Consider the following 18,396-nt stretch of genomic DNA (forward strand, 5'->3'; position numbering starts at 1 on the left):
TCACTCCTTTTTTTATTTTATTTTTTATTTTTTTCTTTTCTTTCCATTTTCCACTTCTGAAACACTCAATGGGGTCGACGACAGCAGAGGCGCTGGGCCGGATGCTGCAGGACCTGCACGGCACCCTCGAGCAGACCGGCCCAACGAGTGCGCAAGACGCCAAAACCATCGCGAGCGACCTGGCCAGCATGTGTCTCGGCACCCTGTCTGAGGTTGATCTCTGTATGTGAAACGCGCGCAAAACGAGTGGATTGCAAAAAAACTCCTGACGACGATCAAGCTCTGCAAGAACCCGGTTGTGCACCAAGTACAAAGTCACACGTCGATTCGATAAACTGGACGACGACGGTTTGTTAGGGGGGGGGGGCGGCGACGCATGGGGATTTGAGCGAGAAGTCCAGGGGGAAAACGAACGAATGGCGTTCTGCAGATGAGCGGCCGAGACACGCTTTTGTGCCGGGTCGCCGTGGGGCTTGGCCGAGCTGCCATCACAAGCCAGAGATGTGCTGCTGCACGGTCATGCACATGCACCTTCTTCCCTCCTTGCTGCTGCTCGTCCCGTTTTCGAGTTCAGCGCACTTGATGACTGCGCCATTTGTTTTTCTTGCCAATTTTTTTTTTTTCGTTTGTTTTCGCGCCAAAACCTCTGTCGTTCTCGTCGCTTGCCTCTTTTGCCTGCCTCTTCGCTTGCCTCTGGTTGTCGCGATGGATCCATTGACGACTGTTGTTGACCAACATCTTGCCGCTTGTTGTTTGGCGGATTCCAGCTCTCTGCATTTCCAAAATCTTCAGCAAGACGGACGGCATCCTCAAGTATCTGCGCGACTGCAAGTTTGACGAGTACGAGTCGGCCAAGGAGGAGCTGTTCCGCTTTCTGGGTGCGTTTGTCAAGCGGCACGGCCGACGTTTATTGCCGCATGCGGTGGAAATTAAGGTTGGGAACCAAAGCACTGTGCCAAATTGTGATGGAATTGTGCAGCACTCGGCTCACACTTCAAAACTGAAACACTTGCGTTGGTCTTGCGTTGGTCCCGGTCTGTCCCAAACCACTCCTTTTGTTTTTGGGAGGTAGAATGTGGCAATGAGTCTCTTCAGTCGCGACAAACGGAGTAGAGTGAAGAACGCCTCGTTCAAGCCTCTGCGACACGTGCTGGAACTCAACCTGCGAAGCGAATTTGGCGACCAGCTCAACGTACCAGCAATGATTGACAAGTATTGGAAATCCCTCTTTGAAAAGCACCAACCGACGGTGCAGTCCAACCTGTTCCAGCTCAACGGGCTGTTTGCCCAATTCTTTCCGCTGGAAATGGCCGCCAACACTGCTCGCCTCCTGACGATTCTCCTCAGCGCGTTGCAGCAAAACATGACGGACAGCAAAAAGCCAGACACCCAGCTTATTGTTGGCAGTCTGAAAGGGATTGCCAGTCTTCTGGTGAACTTCCCTCAGCCAAGTTCTGGTGGCTCGGCTCACGCCGTGTCGATCTACAGGTTTGTGCGCATGGCCATCCAGCCATTGCAGTCTTACACTCGATACGACATTCCGAAAGGTATGACCCAGATTGCCAAGTCTTTTTTTTTTTTTTTTTTGTTTGCTGCGCTGGACATTTCCAGGACTGGCTGGCGTGACAGACCCTTTTGAATGCTGAACCACTTTTTTTTGATGATTCTGCTCGCAGCTGGTCTCCGTCTCATTTCAATGCATGCAATGCAGTTCAAGGAGTTTCTTGCCGACGATTACACTGTCGTGCATAATCATGTGAGCGCGTGGTGCCAGCATAAAAACCCAAAAGTCCGGACCGCCAGCTTTGCGGCCTTTGAAGCTGTTCTGCAGGCCATCGCCGCCGTGATTGTGCGCCGTGACGGAACTGGCGCAAACGATGGTGTCATGTTTCAGGTAACGCAGAGACAAATCACACCTCATCAATTTTTTTTGTTCGGAAAAACAGAAAAAAAAAACCCGGAAAAAGTACAAAATGCTCAAAAAAGCTCCAACGCACTCACTTGCTTTGCTTGCTTCCCTTGTGTCTCTTGCGATTGTAAAATGCCAGTTTTTCGTCACGGCCTTTCGAGACATTATGAATGCCAAAGACAGCGAGCCGCGCGACTTGGCACTCGCTGTGCGTGGCTATGGGTACTTTGCGGCGCCATGCCGCATCTTTTTAAACCAGGCCGATGTCAAGTTCATGTTTGACGAAGTTGTGCAACGGAGCGAGCAACTGTACACCAATGTGACGCTGCAAGTGGTGGACGAAGCCAGTCTGTCCCTGGTACCGAGCTACATTAATGCCCTTGCCAACATTGTCATGCAGCTGGACGAGTTGGGCGATCCGCAGCTACGAGCTTTGGCGCGGTTGGCCATTTTCTTGTTTGAGGTCTTCCCTCGGGTGCACTACAAGCAGCGCGATCCTTGCTACTTTGCAATCATGCTGCTCTTCAGCTCACTCTATCCCAAGGGTGCCCTTCTCCGCACATTTTTGGCCGATGTCGGTACGTGCTTGTTTTGGTTGGCTTTGGGTGTTCTGAGAATGGGCGGGGGGGGCGGGGTTTGTTCCTGCGTTGGCCTAACGTGTCATCTCCCCCTTCCTTCCTTTCTCTGTTCCTCTGTTGAACCTCGTTGCCGCCAGTCTATCAAGGCGTACTGCGAACATGTTCGTTGCCACAGGCAGCGGATGGGAATAGCGACGAGGTGGCCGATGCAATCTCAAATGAGGAGGAAGGCTCCTATGGTCATTACCAGCTTCTCTGGACGTCCTTGTTCGATACGCGTTACCTTCGCAGCGACATTGAGCACATGCGGCCACAGGACCGAGAGGAGCTCTACACGGCCATGTATGATGAATTCATCTCGTCCCTACTGCGCATCCTCGGTCGGCTGGACATGACGGTCTTGATGGTGCCTCCGGCGTCCTCCTCCTCCTCCTCCGCCGATGCCGGTGCCGCTGCCCTGCCGCCTGCCCGCGACCAAATTGCGCTTGGGGTCCTGGCAAAGGACTTGCACATTTTTGTCAACCTCGTGAGCTTTTGCAAGGCCGTGCTACCCGTCCTTCGCCCCGAGTTGTTTGAGCGTTGGGCGTTCATTTTTTCTCGTGAGCTGATTGTTCTCGCCAACTCTACTCCGCTCGTGTCGGGGTTTTACCGGCTGCTTGCCGTCACCATGTCGCTCTGCGAGTCACTTGGCTATTTCAACGACATTGATCCCGGTGTGGTGGATGCCCTTGTCCGCAATACTCGCGTCGACCCACCGGGTGCCTCGCTGGCAGCCAGCCGACAATCTGCGACACGTGCTGGTGAAAGTGACTCCGAGCTTGGCGCGGAAATTGCTGCTCTCGAGGTCGACGCTGATTTCGCCGACCGTCGGCCCTCCAAAGGCCGTCGCCATCCGGGTGGTGCCTCGAGCTCCGCTCAGCCTTCCACTCAACAGGCTCCCAAACAGCACCGTGACGACAACGACGACGCCACGGATGTGGACACGGACGAGGACGATGACGTTGTCGAAGCGAAACCGCCCCCGAAACGGAACAAGGCCTCCCAACAACGCGCGGACGATGAGGACGCCATGAAAGTGGATGTCAAAGAGGAGAGCTCACCGGCCCAGTCGTCGTCGTCGTCGTCGTCGTCGCCGTCGTCAGGACCCAGCCAAACAGGCGATGTTGTCATTTGCTTTGTCGTGATTCGCAAGTTTGTCAAGGAACTCTTGCTGCGCCTGCGCACGTACAAGGACGAGTTGCTCGGCGCGAGTCTCGAGTTTCTGCTCTCTTTGCCCAAGCCGTTTGTGCTGGCACACTTGCGCGACATTGTACCTGCGTTGCAGCTCGCCTTCCGACTCGGTCTGGGGTACCTGCCGCTCGCCATGAATGCCCTGGATGCGCTCGAGCAGTGGGCTTCCACCCTCCCGCGATCGTTGCTGGCAGAGCATTTGCCAGCCATTCTGCCCTTGTTCAACGAGTACCTCCTCGAGAGTGCAGACATTAATCTCGGAGACTCGGCGGACGAAGAGGTCCACAAGGTCGTTCAACGCATGACAAAGGTAGCGCTTCGTCGATCCCGGTCCAGTCTGGCCGGGCCCAAGTTTCAAGACGACGACGCGACCTCGTCTTCTGGCATTAGTAGTGGCAAGGCGCCCGTCGTGGCTTCGGGCGAGTCGCCCCTCCAGCTCGTCCGGCGTCGCATGATTGGGTTTCTCGGGCGCATTGGCGGCAAGCGAAGCGGCGACCTCGTCCCACCCATCAACATTGCCGACCCGAAAGCTGGGTTTATTGTCTGGGATGAGGATCAGCGCCTCCATATTGATTTGCCCTTTGCAGACCTCCGCCCTCGCTTGCTCCTTGATCCCATGCTCCCGCGCATCGTCGAGCTTGCCGAGCTTTCAAGTGACCGACCCACCAAAGTGGCGGCGTGCGAGCTGCTGCACTCGATTATCATTTTCATGGTTGGCCGTGGAGCAACTGCGTCAGACTCGTTTGGCAGCGCCTCGACCGGAGCTGCCGCGGGTGGCAGTGGCCAAGGGCCGAGCCAAAAGGCAACCACACGACATGGTGCAGGCAGCGCTGCAGCGACCGCATCTTCGAGCAAAGGCGCGGTTGTCACAGACCGCGAGTCCGCCTCCATGTTCCGCTTGTACCGCAAGCTCTTTCCTGTGCTCGTTCGGCTGGCCGTGGATGTCGAGCCCGTGGCCAAGCAGCTGTTTGCACCTCTGCTTCTGGAGGTGATTCACTGGTTTTCACAGAGCGCTCGCTACGAGTCGCCCGAAACTGCAGCCCTGCTCACCGCCCTGGTGGAAAGCTTGACTGATCCCGACCACAGCAGTGTTCGCGATATGGCTGCACTCGGCGTGTCTGAGTTTTTGGCGTGGTCCATTCGCCAGTCCACCGACAAGCAGCTGCGTCAAAATCCCGTCAATTTCCAATCGCTCCTCAAGCGTCTGTACTCTCTTGCGCTCCATCCAAGCCCGCAGCAGCGCCTCGGTGCTTCTCTGGCATTCAATGCAATCTATCGCATCTACCGCGAGCACGCTGTGCTAGTCGACGTGTTCATTTTTGAAATTTTGGTCAACAATTTGCACAGCCTTCGTCTTGCCCACGCGGACGATCCCTCGCTTGGCACCCAAGAGCAAGCCAAGCTGGCTGTCGAGAACATTGTGCGAATCGTAATTGGCCACAAGGACTTGCTCGTGCAAGACCGCGTTCGACGCTTGCCTCGCGGTTGGTCGCCCGCGAGCAGCAGCCAATCTACTGGCAAGAGCAGCAACAGCAGCAACAGCAGCAGCAGCAGTAGCAGTGACAGTGGCAGTCGTTCGCGTCGTTCCTCCGCCGCCAAGTCGAATGAAGATGACGCTGCTGGGACCTTGGACGGCACCAAGAGCGGCCCTGAATTTGTCGAGGTGAACTTTACGCTGGGAAGGCTCGTGTCTTGGCTGTTTGCTCAGTGCGCTAGCGCGGAAACAGAGTATCGTCACCAGTGCATGGCACTTTTGCACTCGTTTGCGCCGCTGTTGCCCGGAGTTTCTTCTTCTGCGGCGTGGATTCGCGCATGGGCTGACAAGGAGGGTGCGTCCTACGTTTTAAGCATGGTCGAACCGACGAGTGCGCCGCAGTGTCCTGTTGAAGATGCGAGCACCTTGAAGCCCGAAGCGGCCTTGGCCTGGTTTTCGAGCTTGGAAGCGACTCTGGACTGCTTGAATTGGGTGATTGGCCAAGGGTATCTTGCACCCGAATCCTTTTTGCAGAATGCCGCCATCTTTGCCTCGCTCGGCGCCTTTGTGGACAAGTTTGCGCTGTTCGATGCTTCCACTTCCCCTCAGCTGCAAGCGCTGTCTCCTCACGAGCTGGCTCGCTACAATCGCACAAAGTGCACAGTTCTCGTGCGCGCTTTCAACTTTCTGAGCATGCTGCTGGAGCACCATTCCGCATTTGCCGAGCAACACCTCGTCATCTGGACGCGCCCGATGCTAGAGGCAATTCTGCTTTGTGTGTTGGATCCGGCGGCTGTTGGATTCGACATGGGTGACGTGGAGGTTGTTCGAAAGCTGCCTCGCGAAACGGGCCACTTGCTGTCCCTCCTTGTCAACTTTGTCGAGAGTGCACCGTTGAAGCAGCATCGTCTTGCGTCCGTGCTACACTCGGTCGTGACTCCGATGATTTCCGACTCCTCCAAGCCAACCAGCGTCCATGTTCTGTTGAATGTGGCCACCCATTTGTCGAGTGCGGCCATTCCTGGATCGACCCCTACGTCTGCGCTTCCACACAGACCTCCAGCAACGCGTGACGCGTTGCGCCTGGGCGCTCTCATCACGGGCTACGAGCAGCTTCACGCCGTTCGCTTGTTGTCGTGTCTCGAGGGGAATGCCACCAACTCTGGCACGCTCGCGATGCAGTTCTTGGATGCGGCGGTCGCGCTCAGCGTTCGAGCCACCCAGCACGGCAGCGAGCCGCTGGAGCTTGAAAATGGCGGTCGTTTGCTCGAGCTGGCTTTTGTCCTCAATGTCCAACCCCAGCGCCTCGTCAACCTCCTTCTCGACGCTCGCATTGTCGAATCCCCGGCCCGCACTTCTCGTCCTGCGCGCGGCGAGGTGTTTTTTGCCAGCTTTGCCAGACCTATCGGCGACTTTTTGATTCGGAACTTTGACCTGTTTGCCGACTTGATTATGGCCAAGTGCATCTCGAGCCCAATTGCCCTGCACATTTTGCAAGCGCTGCTCGACATGGTCTTTTCCGACAAGCGGCTCAAGTCCCGCCGTCGTCCTTTCGTCTACATGGTGGCATCCCGCTTGCAGCTGCTGCTTGGCTGGGCCTCTGCAACCTCGTCGAGTAGTGGTAGTAGTAGTAGTAGTAGTAGCAGCAGCAGCAGCGCGAGAGGCAATTCCAGCAACACGAGTGCGCGCGGAACAGCAACCACCACCACTGCAAACGGCGTGCCAGCGTCAGAGCAACGTCAAACTGTTTTGGAGCTCCTGCGCAAGTGTCTGCTGATTGATTGGCAAGCAACGTTGCACCACGACCATTTCGATGGCGTGTACAAGCTCTTTGTTGCGCTCCTGTCCAACTTGGAGGCCCCATTGCCGTTCTTTGTGGGCGTGCTCGAACTGCTGCCCCGGTTCTTGGAGACCTTGCAGCTGCAGCTGACGAACGCGGAAGCCTGGCTCTCCACGCCATCACCGTCGTCGTCGTCGTCCGTCGCGACTGCGGCCGCCCCAAGCAGTTCTCACAGTCGGGTAGCGCTGCAACGAGCAGACACGGCAATGGACACGAGTACTAGCAGTAGCGGCGCACAACCCGGTGTTTCATCCGCCAGGTCTAAGCGCCAGCAGGTGGCAGTCAACCCGGCCACGGTCCAGCATTCGGCAGAACAACGGCATGTGCAACTCGAGCAAGTGTTGCAGCTTTTGATTGGCAACAAATTCCCCGTTTTGTCGACCGAGTTTAAGCGCGGCTCGTCCAAGTTTTTGGACTACGCGACAGCCATGGAGAGCTTGCTTTCGGCGCTCTCCGCCACCGGTTCCATCCTGCTTTTGCGCGTCATGCTCCCGATGCTGTGCCGAGAGTCCGTACATGCACTCGAAGAAGCCATTCAGCGCCATTTGCGTGCCTTCATGGGTGTGCTCTCGGCCCGCTACACGGCCCCTCAGCAGCAGGCACCACATTCAAACCCCACGACCTCCTTTGTCAACTCTGTGGAGGTGGCGTTTGCGTTCGTTCTCGACGTTCTCAACGGTCGTCATCACCGTGCAGCGTTGCGCCGCGCCGCAGGTCAGCGTGTGCTCGTCACGTTTGCGCGGGCGCTCAAGGAGACGCCGCTGGTGGATGTCCTTGCGCGACACATTCCCGCCATCTGCGAGACAATTGCATTGCCTCCGCCACGGCGCGACAGTCGAACCACCGACGACGATGTCGAGGCCGCACTGATTCATCGCACCACGTTCTTCAACCTTGTCGAAATCATGTACCAGCGCATCCCTGCCAAGGAGCTCAAGGGCCAAGGGCGCATCAATCTCGCCTTCCTCGGCGACAAGCCCGTCGACAAGGGCAATGAGCTGACACAGGCCATCACGAAGGCTGCGCACATTGCCAAGTCGGAGGCTTCCACTGCGAACACCGCATCGACGGGGTACTCCGTTTCCAGCTCGCTGGCTGTGGGCGGAGGAGGCGCCATGAACGCTGTCGCGCAACCAACCTCGGCTCAGCAGCAGCAGGCGGGTGACCAGCAGACCGCTCTGCGAACCGCGCGACTGGCCTACCATCGCGCGGCGTACAATGCTCTGGCGTCCTTGCTGCTTGCGACCCAAAACCGACCCGAGCTGTTTGATTACTTCTTGTTCAAGGAAAACCGCGGCAAGGGCGAGTTGCTGTGGGAGAATATCATTGACACTGAGCGGGTGTATGCCTTTGAGCCCGAGCTTGTTGTTCCCATGACTCGGCGTGATAGGCTTGCGCAAATACGCGATGCCCAGGGCACTGGCGGGCCGTCCACGGCCTCTTCCGTGCTCTTTGACGATTCAGCATCGGCGATGGCTGACACTCGCCGACGCCCAGCCTACTTGGCCTCGCAATACCTCGCCGAAAGCTCCTTCAGCGATGACCTCGGGTTGTTCCACGCGGCTGCCAACCAGGTCGGTCGTGGAAGCGAGCCACAGCTGCAATCTGGCGAAAGTGCCGACGCAACCAACAAAGCGGCACAAGGAGGCGTCAAAACGTCTGGACCACGGGGCGCTGCTGCTGCTGCTGCTGCTGCAAGCGGCGACGCTTCTGCCAACTCGAGCGGCTCGCTTGGAGCGCCCAACTCTGCAAGTGCCGTTGATGAAGAACTGTCCGTGGCTGTCATTGATGCTGACGGGCACGAGGTCCGCACGCAAACCTATGTTGTTAGCAACTCTGCCCTCGAGCTCGACGATTTCAACGCAAACGAGTGCATGCCCACCATTCTGCGTTTGATTGATTTCATGGATGCCAAGTTCAACCCTCTGGCCCAGCAAGGGACTGCCACCGCGGTGGCTGGTGGCGGCGCCAACACGGCGGCGGCCGCCTCGTCAGCTGTGCCCATGCAGACCGATGCATCGGATGTCGTTGAGGTGGTGCGGCTGGCCGACGCAATGCCGTCATGGATGAGTGAAATCCACCGCAAGTTTGAGCAGCTGGACACGCCACTGAACGTCAAGATGTTTATTGCCAAAATTCTCGTCAATCGGCAAGACCTCTTCCGTCCTTACGGCCTCTTTTGGATGCGCAGTCTACTGCAACTGATCACGGCCGGCCCTGGCGGTTCGGGCATTCATTATTACCTCGTGGACTTGTGCGTGCTCTTGTTGTCGTGGGCGCCGTACGTCATCCCTGCCGACGACTTTGAGGACAAGCGCCTCGCGTCTCGTGTCCTGGAGCACCTGATGAAGCACGCATGGCATCCAACACGTGCTGTTTTGCGCAACAATTTGGAAATCATCAAGGCGGTCGTCGAGTGCTGGCGGCAGCGCGTTCAGATTCCCTACCGCGTCATTTTCGAGAGCTTCAAGGACCGCAATCCCGACACGACCATGAATTCGACTGGCATTCAGCTGTTGGCTGTGCTGATGGCCAACCAGCTGCCGTCCTTTGTTGAGAGCCAAGCAAGTGGAGTGGACGCGCGCGAGTTTTACGACGCCCTATCGCAAAACCTCCTTGCCCGTCGGCGAGAGGTCTATTCAGCGGCCGCAGAAACGATCGGAATGGCTCTGTCCGAGCAACACGCAGTGAATCGGGCTGGAGGCAGCAGCAGCAAGAGTCGGCAACACCGCGAAAGTCCGTTGCAACAGCTCGCTCTCGATCGGCTCCACCAGCTCGCCCAGCACGCTAGTGGGGCTGCGGCAGGCGCCGTGGCGGCTTCACGCAGCTCGAGCAGCAATCCGACAGACAAGTTTTTGATTTGTCTGCATCGCATGGGCAAGTACTTCCCCGAGATGTGCGACCACTTTTTCACCATTCTCATCTTTATGCTCCCGAGCTTGCATGGGCAGTTTAAGGAAATGACGCTCGAAATGATTTCCTGGCGCGCCACTCAGACGCCAGCCTTGTTCCAAAATCTGCGCGCCAAAGACCTGCTTGGTCTGTTGACGCATCGCGAAGAAGGTGCACAGCTGTTCACGCTCCAAACGCTCAAAGCGCTCCTGCACTCGCTCACGACGGAAGAGATTGAGTACTTTATGCCAACAGTGATCCAGACCTTCAGCAAACACGACAGTCTGGAATGCCGGCAAGTCATGTACGACATGCTCATCTCGCTGTTCGATCAGGGAAGTGCAGACCTACGCGAGTTGGTGCAGCCGCCGCTCGTGCAGGGCCTCGCCGATGAGAGCGAAGCCATTCGCGTGCTGCTTCAGGGCTTTTGGCACAATCCCAATCGCTTGTCGCACAACACGTTGCAGCGGCTCCGGGGCATTTTCGATTTCATGTACACTCCAGAGGCGGAGGCACGGTTCATCAACAATGGCGCGAATCTGATGCTTGAGCTGGCTCGCCTTGCCCGTGACTACGACGAGCCCCTCTTTGATCTGCCACTTGCCGAGTGTCCGTTCGAGGAGTATCCGATCGACGCGGCATGGCATCGACGCCACATTCCGATGAGCATGGCGTATGGCATGACGCAATTTGCTTCCCAGCTCCAGCAGTCGCAGCAAAGCGGAAGCGATGGAGATGCGCGCCCAGTGGGCTTTTTGCGCGCTACCCAGCAGTCCCTGCTGTTCACGCCAACAATGTCGAATGTGATTGGGTCTCTTGCCAGCTCGAGCCTTGGCCCGATGTCGAGCTATCAGTCGCAACCCGGCTTTTCGTTTGGCTACGGCGGCTCGTTTGGCGCTTTCGGAGACGCAGGCGGCCAGTCCCAAAACATGGATGAAGCGTCGGCGGCGCGTCGCTTGATGGCCTTGCAAGATGAGGAAGGGTCCAAACGCTCGTCCCTGCTGATCAAGCCAAAGCCACTGGGCGTGAACTTTGGTGCCGCAAGAAGCGCAGGAGCCTCCTCCTCTTCCTCCTCCTCCTCCCAATCCACCCGCACCGGCAGCAGTCATTCCGGGAGCGTCTCGACTGCTGTTGCGCGTCGCGAGGTTCTTCGGCTCAAACGTCGCTTTATCAAGGATTCGGCGGAAGCAGGCTCGCAGTACCACATGATGCAGGCCGTCAAACGGCGCTCGCACATGATGGATTTGCAACGGCGCCAAAAGATTGCGCGTGCCAACAAGGTTGCCCTGTACCGACGCTACAAGTTTGGCGAACTCCCCGACATTCAAATCAAACGCCGCGAGCTCATCCAGCCGCTGCAGGCCCTGGCACAGAAGGATTCGGTCATTGCCCGCGCCGTTTTCGCTCAGCTCTTCAATGGCGTGTTGCACGAGAGCCAGTTCAAGATTGACTCCAAAGACCTGGACGCGGCCGTTCTGGCCCTGAGGCGACGCCTTGGAAACATGCTGAAGGACTCGCGCTACTTTGTTGCGCCGTTTGTGGCTTGCCTCGAGGACATTTCGTTCCACGACTCGCGACTGGAGCTGAAAGCCACCGTCGTCAGCACGGCATCCCTCAACTCGTCCAACTGGCACAACGGCGTGGCCCTGCTCGAGAAGCAGATTTTGGCCGGCCAATCCGCAGAGGTGGTGCAGCCGTCAAAGCGCGCACGCCTTCTTGCAGCAAACCCAATCCCTCAGGGCCTGGACTGGCTCGAGCTGACCAAGCTGTATCGGGCCATGGAAGAGCGGGACACCATCATGGGAATTCACGCGACGCAACTCTGTGCGAACAATAAGGAAACCCTTGACGCGATTCAGGCCGAGGCCGAAGGAGATTATGCCAAGGCTGGAGACCTCTATGAGGATTTGATCAAGGAGAGCATTGGTAACGAGGGGAGCCCCACGTCGGAAGAGCAACTCGATGTGTGGGAAATGGCTCGCTTTGAGTGCTACTCGAAACTGTCTCGATGGAACACAATCCGCGACATTATTGACGGCTCCTTGTACGACGCGCACGATGACAGAATTCATTACGAGCAGCTTTGGGACCCTGGCATGTCAAAGGATGTGCGTCTTCCATTGTTCATGCGCGCCTGGCTGCAACAGCAGCCCTCCTCCACGTCTGCCGCCCAAGATGTTGCCGAGGACGCTGCCCAAAACCCGCTGTTTGAATTTGTGTCGCAAACGTTCGCCATCGGCAGCCCCCAGCAACGCTTGTTGCTCGAGTCTCGCTTTTCGTACGAGCTCTCGCTCGTGGCTGTCCTGCGAAACGACTTTGAGCGTGCCAAGTACCACCTCGCCCATTGCTACACCAACTTTGTGCAAGACTGGTCGTCACTGCACCCGCTTTTGCACCAAGCAAGAAAGGCTCGCGTGGGCGAGGTGCAGGCCACGGTGGAGTTGGACGAGTTCCTGCAGCTCGTCACCTCCCCCAGCAAGGTTTCTTCGTTGAGCACCGTGCGCAAGCAAATGCTAGCGTGGCGCGGCCGTCTTCCCAGCAAGACACTCCAGTCGATGGAAGTTTGGGATGGCGTGGTCAATAGCCGTCGCATTTTCTTGCGAAAGCTTGCCGACCAGTTTGTCGCAAGCCGCACCAAGTTGAGCGCGCGCGGAGACGGCGGTCCGGCCACGTTGTCACTCACCGCAGCCAATGACGACGTTGCTCCCATGCTGATCGATGCTGATAGTGACGCTGCGAGCGGGGTTGCAACGCTTTCGGACGACGCCAAGTTTCGGCGCCAGGCGGTTCTCGTCCGGCTGGTCGTCGCGGAAGAGCAAGTTCACTTGGCCTTGGCCATGGGAAAGGCAGCCATCAAGCAAAACAACCATGCCGTTGCCAAGGATTGCAAGGAGCACGCGTATGCTCTGCTGAAGCAAGCTCGCGAAACAGATGTCGGCAAACGACACGCCAAGCTGAACGAGCATCTGCTTGTGATGTGGTATCACTATGCGCTCCGCATGGCCTATCAATGTCCGCCAGCCGAGCAAGCAACCAAAATCAAAGAGCTGCTCAGTGGGTTGACGAATTGGGCTTCGTTCTGTGGCAAGGTGCAGCACGATCCGTTGCTTGCACAGCGGCACCAGTTGTTCCGATTCGAGCTGCTCCATGCATTGTCGTCCAATGCCACCAATCTCGCAACTGTACTCGGTTCGTCCGAGTTCACCGCCAGCTTGGCAAAAGCGCTGCAAATTCGCTCTGTCAGCGGCGTGAGTGTCGACCCCGTCGCGAGTGCACCCAAGTTGTCCAGCACCGATTCCACCAAGGATGCCATTCGCAGTGCCGCGTTTGACGCGCTGACTGCTGCGATTGGGCTGGCGACAAGCGCTGACGAATCATCGACTCGTCCTGCAAAGCCCCATGCGTCGGCCGCCCCCATTGGTCGCGCTGCTGTGACGGACGCGATGGCTCTTGCCTCGTCTGCGATTGTGTCGAATGCGCGAATGGCGAAAGCTCGCGTCAAGCTTGCGGCCTTCTGTGAAGAGCAGATTGAGGAAGTGGTGCAGCTACACGAGCAGCAGCAGCAGCAGCAACAACAACAACAGCAGCAGCAGCGTTCCAAGCCCCGTGCTCTGGGCCAAGCGGACGCGCCTGCCTTGCCATCATCGATGCGACATTTGCCCAAGCTCATTGTGGAGAATGTTCTCAAGGCCATGGCCCTGGGCTCACCCGATGCTCGCGACAGCTTCCCACGGTTGCTCCAGTTGCTCGCCCAGTTTGGTTCGTCGTCCCCTGAGCTTGGGAATCTGTTCAAGGATCTGTCCGAGAAAGTGCCTTCTTGGATGTTTATTCGTTGGATTGCCCAGATTGTCGCCGTGCTCGACAAACCGGAGGGTCTCAGTCTTTCGCGCATCCTCAAAAACCTTTGCCTCAACTACCCTCAAGCGATTGTCTACCCGTTCTTTTTGAGCTGCGAGCAATTCTCATTTGCTCCGACGCGCGATGGAGAAAAGTGCAGAATCAACGTCAACGGCGCCAAGCGACTCCTCGGCCAGCCACTCACCATCACGTTTGCGAGAGAGCTGGAGCAGTTTTTGCACCCGGATCTGGCGCTGAAAGATTGGGTTGAGAGCGAGCTGAAGGCCTTCATCGACCAGCCTCCATCCAGCCGCGCCGAGCAGCTGCCGGCGCTCGAGGCCAAGTATCAGGCGCTCAGAACCGAGCTTTTGGATGACAAGAACAGCGCGCTGGGCAGCTATCGTCGCGCTTTTGCCGTCCAGTTGCAAGCGGCAGTGGACGAACTCGTCGACGTCATTCAGAGTGCCGCTGGGTCGAGCAAGGCCGGTTCAGCAGCGTCCAAGTCCCTGACTACACTGCTTGATGAGCGCTGGAAGCAAATTCGCGAGCAGATGGAGAAGCACATGACGGCCAACCCGGCGCCGACCAGCCTCAAAGCGTACTCGCCATGGCTTGCTCGGTATTCTGGTACGATTGGCATGATGCAGGCAAATGGTGCGGACGGACATGCGCTGGCCGGCCTTGAAATCCCGGGCCAGTACACTGGCCTGTCGGAACCGTTGCTCGAGTATCACGTCAAGATTGCCGGCTTTGACGATCGCGTCGAGACGCTGCAGTCCATCCGCAAACCCAAGGCCATCATCATTCGTGGCACCGACGAGAAAGAGTACAAATTCCTGGTGAAGGGCGGCGAAGACTTGCGCCTGGATCAGCGTGTTCTCCAGCTGTTTGATTTGATGAATCAGATCTTTGCCAAGGAGTCGACAACGGCGCAGCGCCAACTTTCCTTGCGTACCTACCAGGTGGTTCCGACAAGCATGCGTGCCGGCATTCTGGAATGGATGACCAACACTCGCACGCTCAAATCATTGCTGGAAGGCTCGTTGACGCCAGACGAGAAGATGGCGCTGTCGCGACCGACCACGATGGGCGCGCAGTACCAGCAGTGGATGACGAGCAAGGTGGCCAAGGCAGACGCTGGTCACCTTGCTTTAATGTATGGCAGCATGTTCCAAAATGTCACGCGCAGCGAAGTGGAGTCGTTCTTTGGCAACTTTGAGCGGCAGGTGCCAGGCGACCTGCTCAAGCGATCCGTGCTTCGACTGTGTTCGTCGCACGAGGCGTTCATTACCGTTCGTTCGGGCTATGCGCGCAGTGTCGCCACACTGAACGTATGCCAGTACGTGCTGGGCATTGGCGACCGGCACTTGTCCAACTTGATGCTCGACATGACCACTGGACGGGTGGTGGCCATCGATTTTGGCCATGCATTTGGCTCTGCGACGCAGTTTTTGCCCATCCCGGAGCTGATGCCGATGCGCTTGACGCGCCAAATGGTCAACTTTTTGCAACCGCTCACCGTTGATGGCTTGGTCAAGCAAAACATGGTCCACACGATGCGAGCGCTGCACCGGCACCAACAAATGCTCCTCGCCTCGATGGAAGTGTTTATCAAGGAGCCTCTTTTGGATTGGAAGCTGAACGCCAACAAGCAACGCAAAATGCAGCAGCAGACCGTTGCCGCTCTCAAGCAAGCGGATGGCCGCAGCGGCGGTGCTGCGATTTCAAGTGGTGGTGCTTCTTCCTTGGATCGCGGAGGGCGGGACGCTAGCTCTCGGAGCACCGGCCAGCAGCAGCGAGGGGCCTCCGGGTCAAGCTCGAGTCGCGGCTCCGCGCTCCCATCTTCCGTCGAAAACGCGATCGCCAACGTACCTGGCTGGGATGCCTATGCCGACGGCGATGCCAACGAAGAATGGTATCCTCGGCAAAAGATTGAACTCGCCCGCCACAAGCTCAACCTCTGGAACCCCGCGTATGTCATGCGCGATGAGCTCACTCTGGGTCACGCCAGCAAAAAGTGGTTTAGCTCGGTGCTCAACATTGTTATGGGTGACCCCGATCGCGATTTTCGCGCCAAGAATCCCGAAAGGTGCGAGAGCATCGAGGCTCAAGTGGATTGCTTGATTGAGCAAGCCCGCGACCCCAACATTCTGGGCCGAACCTGGGCTGGCTGGGAGTCGTGGATGTGAGGATGTTGCTTTTTGTTTTGTTTTTTTGTGGTTGTTGTTGTCGTTGTTGGTTTTGTCGAAGTAGTTGCTGTTGGTGTTGGTTTTGTGTTGTTTGTTTTTGAAGTGCATGCAGTATGTCTTGTCTTTTGTTGCATCAAAAAGTTGCACGATGGAGGTTCTTTTCGAAATTACCGTCGACTACAACTTGATCATCTCACAAGCAACACGTTCTACCTTGCCATTTTGCCAAGAGCATAACACTGACAGTTTTTTTTATCAAGACTTTGGAACAGGAACACACACAGGGATCAGTGAGTAGAGAAAGGCAATCGCGAACTGCCTCTTCACCCAAGACAACGGATAACACAATGATAAAGAAATGAAGCAAACAAACAAACACCCCCCTTGGAGAGCACAATGTCTCGCTTATCGCGTGGCCGCTGGAGGGGGTGATGCAGGTCGCGACAATGGCGACGAGTTGTTTGCGTTGCCCGAGCTGGAGCTCCCGGAAGGGGCCAGTGCGCGCTCGCCCGTGATGAATGTGTGGTAACCCGAGAATTCGTCAATCCGAGGGAGATGCATCAGTCGTTGCAGATAGTTTTGCAGGCCGACCTTACGCTCGTTGATAAACTCGGGGTCCTGGTTGAAAATAACAAGAAAAAGGAAGCGAAATGCATGGCACCAAAGAGCATCGACAATAAAGAGCAAACAAGACAGGTGAGTCAAAAAGGCGCACGCGGAATCAGCAACACGCTTGAATTCCCCACCTCATGGTCAAAGAACCAGCGCCATTGCTTGGGCGGCATTTCAGGGATGTTTCCGACCAGGTGAGGCAGTGCGTGAGTGTAATACGCGCGGAGCTGCGGCAAGATGACGGCAGTAACAATCACAGCAATTAACAAGTGAGTTTTTTTTTTTTGTTTGTTTGTTTGTTTGTGAGATCTGGCGAGGTTTCCTCCGTTTTGATTCCTTGGACTTGCGTTTGCTTCTAGACCTCGGTCATCTCCATACGAATAGATAGAGAGTTGACCTTCAGGTCTCATCACCACAAGCACCTGTCAAAAAAACGACCAAAAACAACAAACGAATGCACGTACCCCGCGATCGAGCTCGTCAAACGCAGAATAGCGTCGCAGAGGTGTAAACACACGGCCTTCCGGAGTTGTCGTCTGCAACTTGTAGAACTGGTTGAAGCACAAAATTGCAACACATGTGAGAACGACAAGTACATAACCCAAAAAAAAAAAAAAAAAAAATCAATGCCAATGCAAAATGAGTGAGTTTTTTTTTTTTTTTTTTTCAATTTTGCCGGGAAAATTCGCGCTCATAACTGCTGGGGGCTTTGTTTCGCTGTCTGCCCATTGAAGATGGACGTGTGTCCGAGCCAAGATGCGGCGTGGAAGGGGATGGGTGGGGCGCGACAGTCACGGGCACTTGGAATGACCGCCGAAGCCTGGCACAGGGGACACGAGGTTTGTGATGCGCGACCGGTGTTGTGTGCCAACTCACCGTGACGCTGGGCTCGGTGCCGGTGCGTGCCTTGACAGACTCGGCAATGACGACCGACCAGCCCTTGTACGGCGCAACGACGGCGGCTTGGCGGTCGTGCAGGCTTGGCGAGACGGTCGCAAACACACTCTGCACACCACGAATTTCCATTCAATGCAAGATGCAGCTTTTCTGTAGCAAAGACAAGGACTGGTTATCTCAATCCGTTCGTTCCATCAAGGTCAGAGGTACATTCAATCCAGTGGAAAATAAATCTACGTGCAATCGCGGTCGCTGTGCAAAAAAGCGCAGACAGCAGCCCGAAAAACTGAGGCATTTCCAGTTCTCATGCGCGTTTGACAGCAAGAGGGTTGTCCAGTGCACTGCAGTTCTATTGCATACATCACCAATTGCCTTGTCGTTTGTTTTTGAATTATCTTGCTGCTGGGATGGTCGGAGCTGTTCTCGATCTAACTTTGGTTGTTTTTGTATTCCAACCGTTTGCTCTGCTCATCCCCATGACCTCGCTTCCTCCACGGTGTACTCTGCTGATTCATTTTCGACAATTCTCCTTCCCTTTTAGTTCTTGTGAGCCGCACTCCCCCTTCTTGCCCAAGCAGAACGCCACTACTCTAACATTGCAATGTATTCCATTCGCCCTGTTCTCGACTTTACGACGCCCGCCCAGACCGGTGTCATGTACGCCGTGCGCCCAGTCTACGACGAGCCCGCCCTCCTCACCTCGTCCCGCATGCTGGCCAGCGCCGCGTCCGCCGGATCCAGCTCGGGCGCAAGCTCAAGCAGCTCAAGCGTGAGTGTGTGTGTTTGCTCGGCCAAGCCGCGTGCTCTCCACACAAGCCATCCCCCGTCAATCCGCCCACCGCCCACCCCTCGCCCACCTCCCCTCTCCCCCACCGCAGCTCAGTCTCAGTCTCAGTCTCAGTCGCAAACAGCCAGAGCGAGCAGAGGCGGACTGGCGA

The 18,396-nt window shown here is 56.6% G+C and overlaps 2 protein-coding genes across 2 annotated transcripts; one reads left to right on the top strand and one right to left on the bottom strand.

Moving 5' to 3' along the window:
- The first annotated feature begins 21 nt into the window (after positions 1–21).
- CAOG_08162 (DNA-dependent protein kinase) lies at positions 22–16,105 on the top strand. Its single transcript, XM_004342714.2, has 6 exons — positions 22–222; positions 768–934; positions 1,073–1,547; positions 1,677–1,894; positions 2,049–2,487; positions 2,625–16,105. The coding sequence occupies exons 1-6, from the start codon at positions 69–71 to the stop codon at positions 15,947–15,949; spliced, it is 14,778 nt and encodes a 4,925-aa protein (XP_004342763.1). The 5' UTR covers positions 22–68; the 3' UTR covers positions 15,950–16,105.
- CAOG_08163 (hypothetical protein) lies at positions 16,054–17,619 on the bottom strand. Its single transcript, XM_004342715.2, has 4 exons — positions 17,438–17,619; positions 17,026–17,112; positions 16,696–16,788; positions 16,054–16,567 (listed from the first exon to the last, which is right to left on the bottom strand). Exons 1-4 carry the CDS (start codon positions 17,585–17,587, stop codon positions 16,355–16,357), a joined length of 543 nt encoding a protein of 180 aa, XP_004342764.1. The 5' UTR covers positions 17,588–17,619; the 3' UTR covers positions 16,054–16,354.
- Positions 17,620–18,396: the final 777 nt, after the last annotated feature.

This window comes from Capsaspora owczarzaki, assembly GCF_000151315.2.
Source record: "Capsaspora owczarzaki ATCC 30864 unplaced genomic scaffold supercont2.17, whole genome shotgun sequence".
In the NCBI taxonomy this organism is placed as follows: domain Eukaryota; class Filasterea; order Ministeriida; family Capsasporidae; genus Capsaspora; species Capsaspora owczarzaki.